We start from the raw sequence: 13,481 nt of genomic DNA on the forward strand, positions 1-13,481 counted from the left end.
TTGGAACAACCTAAAAACTTTCAATGAGTGTAGGACTCTTCAAATAAGGATAATAAAATGATTTGAAAGTAATTCAAATCAAGAGAAAAAGTTAGTCCGAAATATGCTAGAAGACAACCTGTACATACTTTAGTATTTTGATCATAATTTTCCGCTCAAATATTAGATTGACTGGATTCTTGATGCATTGGAAAATTATCTTAAAGCCCTACAAAGTTATCTCTAATAAGAATTTCTAAATCCGAACTCCTAAAGCACGTATATGCTTGTCAATATGAGTCCTAAAATTTAGGCGATTTTGTATGCGGGAATATGAAGACATTAGGGTTTTTTCCTACCCTATATAAGCATTTCATTAGCACGAAATTGGGAGTTGAAAAAAAGAGAGACGGCTCAATTCTAAAGAGGGGGAGACGAAATTAATTTTCATGACCGTCATTTGCTTTATTTTTCTCTTGAGATTTTTGTTGTCCATTATATTTATGGGTAACTAAATTCTCAAGTAGGGCTAGGGATGAACTTGCACATTAGATGGTATTTTTAATTTATTTTTTATTTATGTATTTGATTTTCAATTACTAAAACTCTTTTGTTTTATCATTTTCAATTCATTGTTGATATTTTCTTATCCAAATAATCATTGAATTTATTTTGTTTATGGATTCAATCATGCTTTTTCTATTAAATGGATTAACTATTTGATTATGTTTAGATCAATTATTTATCTATATTGATTTAATTCTTTGCTGCAATATCACTTCCTAATTAAATTTTCGTCGTTGGATTTTCTCAATAATGATAATAATTTATGTATTTTAAAAGTGGTGAATGATTTTTAAATTGGTACATTTGGTTTAATCTTGGTTTATAAATCTATACCTTCCAATTGTGAATTTTGGGAATTGAGTTCTCAATTGAGTTATTCAATGAATTATGAATAATTAAAATACTAGATTTTTGCAAGGGATTCCTGACGTTTTACTGTTTATCAAATTTGAGTACTTATTCCGTTAGTGACTTTGCTTCACTTTAATTTACATTTGAAATTAATTTTTGTTCTCCATTAATCATTTAATATTTTTCTTTAGTTTCTTTGTTTATTCTGCTATTCTTTTAATATGTCTTTCTGTGAAATCGACACCATAAAGCTGTGCTACAACTACTGCGTTATTATTTAGGTGTAATCAAGGGTTTACTAACAAATGGGCTCGTAAGCAAGACATTCCAGCCCCATAATCGTACCCGAAGGCCAGGTCTCTAACAGCCCTGGTGACGGCCACGTGAAGATGCATAAGAACCAACTCACCATTGGCAGAAGCCAATTGAGACTCCAACTCTTGTATCTTTGTCTTCTGCTATTTGGTTGTAGAGTCCAAGCACATTATGGTTCTATTTTTCTTATCTAGCATGGCATCGACCCTCCTTGATTTTCTTATAGGCGACAAATCGTGACTCCAACCTTTCATAATTCCCCTTTGTCTCGGATAATTGAAGGTCAAGTTGCCTACGCTCCTCTACATGTGACATTTTCATCTCTAACAGCTCAAGGGTGAGCTTTTTGTGCTCCTCTTCGGAGGAAGACAATGCCTAGGCAAACTCTTGGGAACACTGCTCAGCATCCGCCTGCTACTTCTGAGAGGAGGCCAGCGCCTCACTCAAGCATGATACTTGGGCTCTGGCAGATGCCCTTAGCTCACACGACTCGTCACAAAGAAACTCGAGGTTGGCTTCTAAGGCACGAATGTGCCCATCAGCTTGTTCCAAATAACGCTCTATCTCAGTCTTCTCGGCCAGGAGCCGAGTCATCTCCTTGAACCCTTGAATTTGCCTCTCTCACACCTCGTCTTCCAGGTGGGTGCGATCACTCACAATCCAAGCCGCCAAGTTTTCCACCCCCTACACAGTACAAAGGCCAAATAAGATGGTCGTTACCAACAAGAACAACCAACAATCAAGTAAGAAAATCAAGTATAAAATAAGACAATACCAGGGACAAGAAATCCTTCAAGCGTTGAGACATCTTAGCCACTGGCCTGGAGGGAGGAAGAGGACACCTGGGTGCCACCCCCTCAACCCTACTTGCTCTGGCCGCCGCCTAAGTTTTCCCTAATGAGGAATTCACTAAAGGCACGAGAGGGGCGGTTGGAACTCCTGGCTCATACACAAATGCATCTTGGCATTCACCTTAGTCCCTTTCCTTATGGTTGACAGGGCTCCCGCCGCCAACTCTATCTAGATCGGCCCCATCTCTCTCTTCCCTCTCCTCTTTCAAATATGACCCAACCCCCTCCCGAGGAGTTGAGAAGTCCTCATCTATTGGTGGGGTTTCACCCCCCGAGATGGTCGCTGGAAGGGAACTTGACATGGAATCTTGCCCACCACAGGTTTCAACGCCGTTGTCGTCTTCAACGTTGGTCTTGGCACCCTCAACTAGAGGGGCAACAGCTTCAGATGTGGCATCCCAGACACGCCCATAGAAAATGCATCGTAAATGTATGCAGAAATCTCATCGCCACTAGGAATCAAAGTCGAGGAGAGAAGGGAAAGGAACTCGAGAAGGGTAGTACCCACTGAACTAGACTCCTTAAAGGGCAAGTCAAAGTCGAAGGCCGTTGCCAGGTCAATGAAGGCTTGCCCCATGAGCCCATTGAGGTGGTCAAGACCTGGTGATGTTGGCAACAACACCCTCACAGGAGAGGCTTCAAGCATCTCACTCCCAACGACAAAGTTAGAACTAGAAGCCACGACTCCTTCTGATTCCACTTCCACCTCCACGACGGGCTCTGTAGTTTCACCCTCGTTGCCTGCATTATGACGAGGGAATTTTTGGGGATGCCTAGCAAATAGAGAAGCACGCCTCTTTGTCGAAGGTGTCACGACCTTAAGTTTACGCCCCATGACATGGGCGCAATCGGGCACCACGAGGAACTTATCGATGTTGGCGGCAGTCAGGAGTTGCTCGGTCCCCAGGCCACCATCATTTTGTTTAGTCCAGTTGAGGACTATATCAACGAGAGAGCGTTCTTTATCAGTTAGCTCTAGCAAGAGACTTTTGTCGTCAGGGACTTTGCCCTAATTCACACGAACGAGAAAATCTTGAATGTGCCTTTCGGAGGCGGGAAATTTCCAACCTCCACCAGAAATGAAGAAAATTTTTTTTTGCCATTGTTTGGCATTAGAGTGGTGGGGCTCAAACACTACCAAGCATTGTGAATGAACGGGAAAGCTACAAATGTTACCTGGCAATCCCTTTACAGAATAGAAAGATAGGAACTCCATGGCGATCAGGTCTGGGTACGTCTCCCCCAAAGGCTCCAAGGTCATGTGGAAGACCACTCATGAGCATAGTAGAACATGACACGCGTGTGAATGAAGTTGAGCAGGAGCCAACCCTAAAAAGTCCAACATATCGCGGACTAGGAGAATGAAGGGAAATCGTAAGTTGTGCGCTAGGGCACAAATAGGGAGGGCAACAGATCTCGCGTACCCTTCCTTATCGACATATCCTCCCTCCGAAATGGAGAGCTCCACAGAATTTGGGATGCGATAGGTGGACCTCAACTTCGTTAGATCCCACTCAGTAAGGGTAGAACACCAAGTGAGTCCTTCAAAGAATGGAGGGGCTCAGCTATCGGAAGACTCCACGGCAACGTGGGAGGATGCCCTCGCCAGATTATGGGTTGAATGTTGGTTAGAGGTACGTGAGGAGCCGCGATTAGCCAGGAGAGAGGATGTGAGAAATGGAAAAGGAGAAATGTGGCACAAATGTGAGAAGAAAAATGAGAGAGAATGTGAGAAAACAAGAAGAGATGTGGCGCGGATGAGAGAGAGGAAATGGATAAAGAAATGAAAGAGGGGAAAGGGTAATGATGATGAGGTTCTTGGGAAGCCAAACGGCATCAATGGTTACCATTCTTTTGAAGGGGAGAGAATAAAAGCGTGCGAACAGTTACGTGGGCCACATTTTTGGGATACGACGATAAGTTTGGACCCACACCTTAGTTAACATGGATCCTCAACAAGATAGAAGGAAAGGAAGTCTGAGTGGCCACTAACCTCCCCAAGCCAACGAGGTAAGGTGCCTTCATGCGAATTAAAAGGATATTAAATAAATTAATTTCCATTGTGCCAGTACAAAAGAAATTAGCAGGATAACTGGAATGACTATTTAGGTCCATTGGCAATAAGCCAACAACTAAAGGACAGGTTCATCCTATTGGCCCATGACGGGGGGACTCATTGTCCAAGAGCCCACATGACCCACGGGCCTAACTATGTGATATGATAACGTCGGTAGATCAGGATGATTATCTCGTCCACTTATTACGGGATAACTACTGTCTATCTATGTTATGAGCACATTTATAAATAACACGTAAAAGTAACAAATAATGCACTTTTACTTATATACTCATATTGATTACACATCTCTAACTTAGGCATCAGCTCCTCTAGACACTCAGTGCCACTCTCTCATTTGTTGCAGGTCATCCAAATAATTGGTAGTGTGAAACACGTCATGTTCACTCATCACGTGCAAACTTGTGCCTCTAAGAACATGGAAGCACAAGGTTCTGACACATACCCTAGTTGCATGAAACTTTTGTCGAGATTCTTTGCTATCAACACCAAATCTTATTTGCCAATTGAAAAAGGGCGAGGTCGAATCCGAGGAATCCTTTTTTCCATGTTAAGAGAGTTTCCTTTTTGACAAGATGTTAAATGATTTATATCATCTATGAATAATAAAGAGACAAATTTTGATATTTAAAAAATAATAAATTTCAAGAATCGAGTAATTCTACGCCGCAATAAAATAAGACTCGAATCAAAGACGTACTTTTTATACCTTGAATTGACATCTTCGGGGAAAAACGGTTAGATATTGATAAGACCCTGTACAAGGCAGACCGTAGGAGCTTGGGGAGAGGAGAATATGCGAGGTGTTGGGAACTGGGTGTGTGTGGTCAGGCGTGGACTAGGAAGGAGAGTTCGCTATTCCCCGTGTAGATCTCCTCAGTATCCTACTGTCCTCGGTCCCAACTTTCCCGACGTTTGGATTCCCAGCACCAACACCCACCGTCCTCAATCCTCTGCAATTTTCCGTAAGTCGGCACTTTTTGTTTCGTTATTTATATTTACTTTTTGTTTGTTTCTTAAAAGAACTGAAATGTTGGCATTCAAAACCAGCCAAGGGTCAGACTGCTGCGATAATCGATGGGAATTTCATTGCACATGACATAAAGTCCAGAATAGCCGATGAAATACGCAGAACGAAGGCAGTCACTGGAAAATGTCCTGGATTGGCTGTTGTTTTGGTGGGTAAAAGGAGGGACTCGAGGACTTTCATTAATATAAAGCTAAAAGCTTGTGAAGAAGTTGGAATTGCAACTCTGATTGCGGAACTGCCCGAAACCTGCACAGAAAGTGAACTTCTTCATGTTGTCTCAGGTTTCAACGAGGACACGTCTGTACACGGTATCATCGTGCAACTTCCTTTGCCACGAGTAATTTCCACAACTGCTTCAGAGTTCTAAATTTTGCCTTTCTTCATTTACTATGCTTTTGATGCCTTAAAAACTGAAAAGAAAAGGTTGTGTTTTTGCGAACTTCGATTTTCCTTGAAATGTTATGGCCTAGCTTCAGTTGCTGTGACCAGCTTACTCTATATATATGGTACCTGAACAGATGCGTAGGACCTGCATTTTAATGAATTCCCATTTTTGCTTCTGAAATCTACTATTCGAAAATAAGTTCTTGCCGTCAGTTGTGCTGGTGGCTGAGAATGTTCAAAACAACATGACAGACGTTATGTACATGCGTTCTAGACACCATATGTGTAACTCTAAGGGTACACTTTCTTTGTTCCCGTGGACCTGAAAGAAATTAAGCAACAAGAATGGAAAACTGAGTATTAATTTATAGGCTTTAAACTCTTAGATACAATAGTTACAGATGCTTATCGGCTTATCTTGTATAATACAAGTTCGAAATACAAAATTCAAATAGATAGCTCTCTCTATCAGGTAGGGTTGTTGAGTTTGAAGCTTACTGGTAACATATCCTAATTTGAATGCTTGACGCAGCATTTGGACGAGGAAAAAGTTATGACTTTTGTGAGTCCAGAAAAAGACGTGGATGGCTTTCATCCCCTCAATATGGGTAATCTTGCAATGAGAGGAAGGGAGCCCCTATTCGTCCCTTGTGCCCCTAAGGGTTGCCTTGAGCTATTGCTTAGGTTAGGTGTGGAAATCATTGGAAAAAAATCCGTGGTAATTGGGAGAAGCAAGATGGTTGGATTGCCTACTTCCTTTCTGTTGCAGGTAATCTGTGCCTTTTTGCTGATACAGAATATATTATATCCATTGGCATGATGTACTTTTGGTGGACAGAGGCACCATGCAACGGTCACCACTGTGCACGCATTCACCAATAACCCAGAACAGATAACTTCTAAGGCTGACATTGTAGTCTCAGATGTTGGAATCCCAAACATGGTCCGAGGCAATTGGCTAAAGCCGGGAGCAGTTGTAATCGATATGGGAAACAATCTAGTAAAGGTAAGGAGTCAGAATTTTGCGTTTCCCTTGTCCTTGCAATTTTGAAGATGAAAATTTACTTACCCCAAAAGAAAAACCTGATGCATCAGTTTCGATGTCAGCTTACATGCAATAAATAGGGAAGGAACTAGTGCTGTCTAAGCTAGATGAGAAACTTATTTTCAAGTTGACAATTAAAACGTTTTTATTTTTCTCTGTTCTTATTTTTTGGATTGAGTGAAAAGTGACATGCATTATCTGATGCACTGGCATGAGATTGTAATTGTTGTAATTTTATTTGTTTGCACTTAAATGAGTCCTCATAGATGAGATTATTAACTCATTTATCCCCCCCCCCCCCAAAAAAAAAAAAAAAAAACCCTCACCAAATAATAAATGAGAGATGATTCATAGATAAAGACATCTATCCTCTGTGTGGAGGACTGGAACAATGATCTCAGAGGTTAGAATCTCATCATATGTAACAAATGAACTTAAAAGATCTCCTTGCCTTTTCAATGTACATTTATCCATTCACAGAAGAGCAGACTACTAATAGTATGGATTACACTATTTAGAAAATGTAGTTCTTTTCTAAGTATGACATTATACTCAGCTCTGGCCTTTAACCTGTCCACTGGTATAAGTACATATCTTCAATTGTACAAAAAAAGTACATACTGACTGGAAAACATTGTAGTACTTATTTTCTTACTATATGAACTTTTGATGGAGGTCAGTTTAGTAATGAGGCTCTTGCGCATGTTTGGCTGCATCTTTTGATTAATAGTAGTGGCCCTGATTGTATGCTCAACTCAGGCACAGCCGCACATACCTGAACACATGCTATTCCATGTCATTAGAATAGCATGACATGCTAATTCTCTCCTTTCAGGCTTATGGTTGGAAGAGTTAATGTATTGACTGATTGGTCACTTACGATATGCAAGATAGGATAACTGCAATATCCAGATGGATGGATGACACCGAGTAACCCTATCCTTTGAGGCGACATTAATATGTTTTCATGAGATTAGTCCCAAATGAGATACAAGCTTCAAGGAGAAAAATAACTTGCCTTGCAAGTGGTACTTGTTGCTCCATTCACTGTTTCACTAGTTCCTCCCCAGGAAGTGGTTCCTTATGTTGCTACTCTTTTGATGTTGAATAATCAGATGCAGTAATGATAATCTGCAGGACCCGAGTAGTCGCCGTGGATACCGCGTCACAGGAGATGTTTGCTATGAAGAGGCAATCAAGGTGGTGTCAGCCATTACACCTGTGCCTGGTGGTGTAGGACCTGTTACAATCTCAATGCTCCTCTCTAACACGCTGGACTCCGCTAAACGTGCATTTGGATTCACCTCGTGAAGTGGTTTCGTACATTTAATTATGTTAGTAGCTTTTCACCCAATGCACAGAAATACACAATCTGAGAATATCATTTGACTGAAATATTAGATTTCTGTTGAGGTTTTTTATTTTTGATTTTTGATTTTTTTGATTTTTTTTTATAAATATGTATGCTAGATTTGATTCATAGAAGTTTTCTAAATAATCTTTTCCGTTAGCTAAATTATTTCTGTTATCGAAATTATAGTTAAATTAATAACCGAAGAATTGTGACGTGCAAACCTTATTTCTGTAATAGAAAATTCATTAGAATATATATAGAGAAGTCCATACAGAGAAGATCTACATCTTGTCAACAACAAAGCGTAGAGAAGATTACATCTTGTCAACCACAAAACGTAACATGCTGCTACCAGACAAAACTAAATAGATGTTTTATTTCGATTAAGACTGGCCGCAGACATGAAAAAGGAAAAAATCCCATTCTACAAAACTTTGCATTTTCCTTCTTGAGATACAAATTGATATCTGGCCTATGCTGCTACATGACTCCACCAGCGTGTACAAATCCACTGGACCCCTCTTCGTTTATGAGGTTCGCAGGCCTAGCGTTCTCAATCTCATCACTAATTCAAGTGCTCTTTAGTCTGGGGCGGGTGACAAACAGATACCTTCTCAGTGCAAGCATTAAGACCCATGTTGTCTTTGTGATCTTCTCCTTTATCATCAAAAGCAACGCCGAACTCAGCACGGTCTTCAGTATCTGGGCATTTAATCCTTTGAAGAATCCCAGTAGGCCTTCTCTTTTCCAAATGGCGTACAGTGCACCTGAAACTGTCTTCAGGGTTTTCTGCTCAGCTTCTTGGTTCCCCCCATCTTCATCTGATTCCGCAGCCTGAATCATAACCTTACACCTTTTTGGAAAATTAACTCAAATATGTTAATGAATTTGTGATCCCTATACAAGTAAGGGTTAATGCATGCTATTTTCAACAGATCTGCCACTTATACGTGGAAAACTTGCAGAAACGATTAGTTTTTAAATTGAACCCCATAGATGGTAAGTATGGGGTTCACATAGCTCCCATAAATATAAACCATAAAATGCACAAGGAAGAATGATTGAAATCACCATCCACCTGATAGCTGGGTAAGTCAAGCAGGTAGCGACACACTTTGAAACTGCACCCAACGTGAAAGCAGAAAAGGCAGAAAGAGCTTCCGGGGATGACTCTGTACCTGTTTTCTGACTCGGCTTCCCCTTCAGTAGCCTCTGCTTCAGCTGATCAAATACGGTATACTGTACAAAATACATGTTCTGGTCTCAGTGTAATGGATTTTCTTGCAAGTTAAACCAACAATTTTAAGTGCTCACACAGAAAGAGAGAGTGGAAAAACCCATGAAGTAAAAAGAACATAGGTAGCAGTTCCCCCCATCTTCGATTAAACATATAGCTGGGATATTGTTCCACTCCATCAAAAATTTTGAGAAATAAAAATCATCCTTGTCTAAATAATAACCTCAAGTACCTGGATAGATGGGTTTGATGTTAAAAGAAGAGATATGCCAATACCATCAAATGCCTCACTCCAAGTGCCTTCTGAAAGGCTCTTCCAAAGTCCTTTGGATTTCCCAAACTCACTTGTCTGCATCCTCGAGGATGCTGTGTCCAAGGGCTGTAAGATAAAGCCAGAGGTTAGACTATTTAAACATTTAGTATTGATACCACAAATGGGTCTATGTTGTCATTAATGGCATTTTCTTTTTTTCAAGTTTTTCTTAACAGTTTGGTTGAATCTATGGCATCACTTAAGGATTTTGAGGAATCTTGCTGTCAGTTTTTTATTATCATGGTCACCATGCCTCTTTACTTTTCTTGTAATGACTTCTTCCACCAAGTACCTTTCTTATAATAACTTCCCTCTAGAGTACATCCAGCACCCAATTTCATGGAAAATCACAAATGAGATAGTTTACCACCCATGTCATGTTTAAACAGCAACATTTAAAATTTTAAATAGAACCCAAACATTTTTTTTTATGAGTAAAATAGAACCCAAACATGCACATCATTATACATCTACAAGAACATGATACCTTTGGGAGCTCAATGAACAGAGTTCAAGCGCCATGCATTTTGAAAGAACCCCGCAACAGACAACTTAATCAAGGAAACACTACTAAAGATGCTTCATTATCAAGAAAGAAGCATTAACACATGGGGTGCGGCTACTCTGCCGCCCCAATTTGACAACTGGGCGGTATGCCCAGCGTAAAAATTTTTTTTTTTTTTTTTTTTCAATTTCTTCTCACATTTTTTTAACATATTTAAATACATTTAAAAAATAAAAAAATACACCAATACATTCAAAATCACTTCTTTAATCACTAAGTTAAAAAAAAAAAAAAGAAAATTGACCAGCGGTCAAATAGAGGTGTCAAATAAAGTGGGCATAGTAGTATTTTCCTTAACACATGACTCGCCTGTATCACTATGACTGTACATGCCCCAGCAGCAGCAGCAATAATCAAGTTTGCTTTTGTTCCGATGGTTTTATTTCCACTTTTCTCCAAGTACAACCTTTTGAAGAAGCTGTATCCGTAGAAGTAGAGAAATTGTGAAATGAAGGACTGCAGGTTCTTTGTCCCAAGGCCCTGGTACAATGAAAGCACTTGACGGGTAGAAATTGCTTCCCGCAAAACATCGGAAATATTCCTGCACAAGCCAGAACAATGAATTGTATAGATAATTTCATACACGAGTCTTGCCTCAAAATCTCAATTACATAATGTATTTTTACTGACTTTTGGGCTGTCATATTCAATTAGCCACAGAATAAGGTCACAGATTAATTTCTTGAAAGGGTCAAACTGAGAAGACACTGATCCATATTGGATGAAGCATTGCATGAAGAAACTTATCATACAATTACTTACATGATTCGGATATCCTTCTTTTCCATTTGTTTAAAAAGTGAAGCGAGTTTAGATGACAGGTTCAATCAATTGAGACTAGCAATCTAATTCCCCATGATTGATATAGAATATTTTTATCTCATTGATCATTATAACTTCGTTGGGAGATAGCCATCATCCAAATAAAAGACTGAAAGAAACATACCAAACATTACAGAAACCCAAGCCAGGTCCCTGAACAGTAATTTACCCATACATGAGGAACCGTAGGAAAAAAGAAATAGAAAAATCTACAAACAGGTGCAAGAAAACTTATTCCGAAAAAGAAAACATCAAAATTAGCAAAACGATAGATAGAACAAATAAAAAAAAATATACGTGTGGGACGGAAAGTACAAGAAGAAAACGGAAATACAATAACCTGTACTTCTGCTGATGGGGAGCTCGAAGTTCGGCTTGATACTTGGTCTTACAGGTATCGAGAGGGTACAAGACGGTGGTGCTAACAAGAGCTCCAATGGCACCAGAGGTGGCCTCTGACAAAGAATCCAGATCAAAGCCCATCTCAAAGGAAAAAATAATTGGGGATCAGAGGAATAAACGGAAAAGGTTATGAGATTGAGGCATGACGCAGTGGCATACAAAAATTGATTGGTTTTCACAGTCGTGTCACTTCGGGAATCAGAAACGTAAACGTATGGAACTTCACTCTCTCTCTCTCTCTCACTACGATCTTTAAAATGGCTTGGGCTTCAGGACGCTGCTACTGTTTACAAGCAGGCGGATAATCTATTTAATTAAATAAAAGCCAAGTTTTAATTGATGACTTGGCATTCTGTTCGCAATATTCGGTGGTTGGCAAAGATTCAAACCATGCAATGGCTTGTCTTCCAAAAGTTTCGGTAGAACCGACGCTTTGAATTAACTTCTTCGCACTCTATATTTTATATTTTTTTTATTAAATATTTATTATATAAATAATGAATAAAAAATTTGAAATAATTACAAATAAATAAATTCAAACAAAATTTAAAAAAACTTTAAAAATTTTAAAAAATATAGAATGTGAATTGTAATAAAAATTGCGTAACAAAACTCTTGAATTAAAACCTGATGCAATCTGTCTTTTTCATCATGTAAGGTGCGTTGCGGATATTCAAGATGAAATATTTCCATCAAATAATAAAGTGTTACGATTTTGAAGCAGTGTTTTCATATATAATTAAAAGGAAAATATTACTTTACCCTTTTATTTGTACCATTTTATTTAACCGCTTGGCAAAAAAAAAAAAAAAATTTATTAATTAATGAAGTGATTTTAAGTATATTGATTTTTTTTTTATTTTTTTAAAGTATTTAAATATATTAAAAAAATATGAAAAAAAAAAAAATCAAGGCAGTAAAGTTGAGAAGGCTCAGAATAGCCCGACTCTAATTAAAAAGAAAAATTTTATTCTTAAGTCTCATATACCACACACCAACTTTTTTATGATTTTTTTAATTTTATTCTCTTATCAAATGTGTGGTATATAGATTATGAGTAGAATAATTTAATTATTTTAAAAATAATAAAACCAAAAAAAACTTTAAAAAAATAAAAAAATTTTAGTATGTGGTGTATGGACTTATAAATAACAATTCTCAATTAAAAAGCATGCCCAACGCTTTGCCGAAAGGATGAGAAGTACAGTTTATTATTTGCAGGTGATTTAGCCCCGTACAAAATCAGGAAAAAATTTAAAAATGTCAAGCGGTGCAAAATGGCCACTGAAAACAAGCAAGCAGTTTTCTGCCTTTCTAAAAGAAACCGCAGAAGCCTTCTTCCTTCACTCTTTTGTTGAAAATTATTTTCCTCTCTTGCACTTTCTTCTTCCCTCTCTCTTTCTCAAATAAAGTGAGGTCAGACCACTGTACTTTATGCATTCAACTGTTTCTCAGATGTGGAGGTGCTGAAATTCAAAGGAAAATTAAACAGGTTAGTCTCACTATTTTTGTGTGTTTATGGTATATATAATCTATTTATGCATTACACATGTTTGTTCATAGTCCTAAGAAATGAAGTAATACCATAAATGATGATGATGTTTTGGTTGTTTGGAAATTATGGGTCAAGAAAATGTTAGTTTGGATGAAAATTTTACAAAACATTTCAACTGGGTTTTGGAAAAAAAAAGGTACACTGGACAGCATCTACAGAACTGAAAATAAATAGTAATAAATACGACCATTCCATACAAATTTACCTTGGGAAGGGTTGGTACTGATGTGGGGTCAAATTCTTCGCAACAGTTTGGTTCAATAGGAACACAGACACGATCTGGAATAGAGAGAATAAATGATGTACTAAAATCATACCACAACTAATTAATATATGCCATAAAAGATGTTTGCAGATATCACATATTCAAGGTTTCATGTAAAATTATGAATTCAATCGCCAAAGTTTGAACATCTCTTTAATTTTAATAATTTTTGGAAAGGCGTATAGAAAATGCTATGCAGTTTTAAGAACATTGTCCAATAATGTGATATCCAGTCAACATTTCTATTACCATGTCCGTTCATATTCTGTGCTAACAAATATTCCTGGACTACCCTGTTTTTGTATGTTCGCAGAAAGGTGCTTTTAGCAAATGATTCATGTGTTTTGAAATCTAGATCACAAACAGATA

The 13,481-nt window shown here is 38.3% G+C and overlaps 2 protein-coding genes across 6 annotated transcripts; one reads left to right on the forward strand and one right to left on the reverse strand.

The window, feature by feature from the left end:
- Positions 1 to 4,874: 4,874 nt before the first annotated feature.
- On the forward strand, positions 4,875 to 8,107 carry LOC109010465 (bifunctional protein FolD 1, mitochondrial-like). 5 transcript variants are annotated; one of them, XR_004801992.1, is made up of 6 exons: positions 4,875 to 5,105; positions 5,191 to 5,507; positions 6,087 to 6,323; positions 6,393 to 6,560; positions 7,494 to 7,627; positions 7,737 to 7,849. XR_004801992.1 is itself a non-coding variant. In XM_018991312.2 (5 exons), the coding sequence occupies exons 1-5, from the start codon at positions 4,937 to 4,939 to the stop codon at positions 7,908 to 7,910; spliced, it is 1,065 nt and encodes a 354-aa protein (XP_018846857.2). In that variant the 5' UTR covers positions 4,875 to 4,936; the 3' UTR covers positions 7,911 to 8,107. The 5 variants fall into 5 exon arrangements, 3 of the variants coding, with proteins under 3 accessions (XP_018846857.2, XP_018846858.2, XP_035548127.1); XR_004801993.1 differs by having other exon boundaries at positions 7,715 to 7,844; XM_018991312.2 differs by lacking the exon at positions 7,494 to 7,627 and having other exon boundaries at positions 7,737 to 8,107.
- A 71-nt stretch (positions 8,108 to 8,178) lies between these two features.
- On the reverse strand, positions 8,179 to 11,581 carry LOC109010466 (peroxisomal adenine nucleotide carrier 1-like). Its single transcript, XM_035692235.1, has 5 exons — positions 11,231 to 11,581; positions 10,378 to 10,609; positions 9,423 to 9,569; positions 9,032 to 9,192; positions 8,179 to 8,806 (listed from the first exon to the last, which is right to left on the reverse strand). The coding sequence occupies exons 1-5, from the start codon at positions 11,371 to 11,373 to the stop codon at positions 8,524 to 8,526; spliced, it is 966 nt and encodes a 321-aa protein (XP_035548128.1). The 5' UTR covers positions 11,374 to 11,581; the 3' UTR covers positions 8,179 to 8,523.
- Positions 11,582 to 13,481: the final 1,900 nt, after the last annotated feature.

This window comes from Juglans regia, chromosome 7 (genome assembly GCF_001411555.2).
Source record: "Juglans regia cultivar Chandler chromosome 7, Walnut 2.0, whole genome shotgun sequence".
Classification (NCBI taxonomy): Eukaryota; Viridiplantae; Streptophyta; class Magnoliopsida; order Fagales; family Juglandaceae; genus Juglans; species Juglans regia.

Bases quoted from the DNA above. Each gene is read 5' to 3' on its own strand.
- LOC109010465 (XM_018991312.2), top strand. From the start codon at position 4,937: ATGCGAGGTGTTGGGAACTGGGTGTGTGTGGTCAGGCGTGGACTAGGA. The intron at 5,106-5,190 runs GTAAGTCGGCAC...ATTCAAAACCAG, and splicing joins TCAATCCTCTGCAATTTTCC to CCAAGGGTCAGACTGCTGCG. The intron at 5,508-6,086 runs GTAATTTCCACA...TGCTTGACGCAG, and splicing joins TGCAACTTCCTTTGCCACGA to CATTTGGACGAGGAAAAAGT.
- LOC109010466 (XM_035692235.1), bottom strand. From the start codon at position 11,373: ATGGGCTTTGATCTGGATTCTTTGTCAGAGGCCACCTCTGGTGCCATT. The intron at 10,610-11,230 runs GTTATTGTATTT...TGGCTTGTGCAG, and splicing joins CCCCATCAGCAGAAGTACAG to GAATATTTCCGATGTTTTGC. The intron at 9,570-10,377 runs GCGAGTCATGTG...TTTATCTTACAG, and splicing joins GTACAGTCATAGTGATACAG to CCCTTGGACACAGCATCCTC.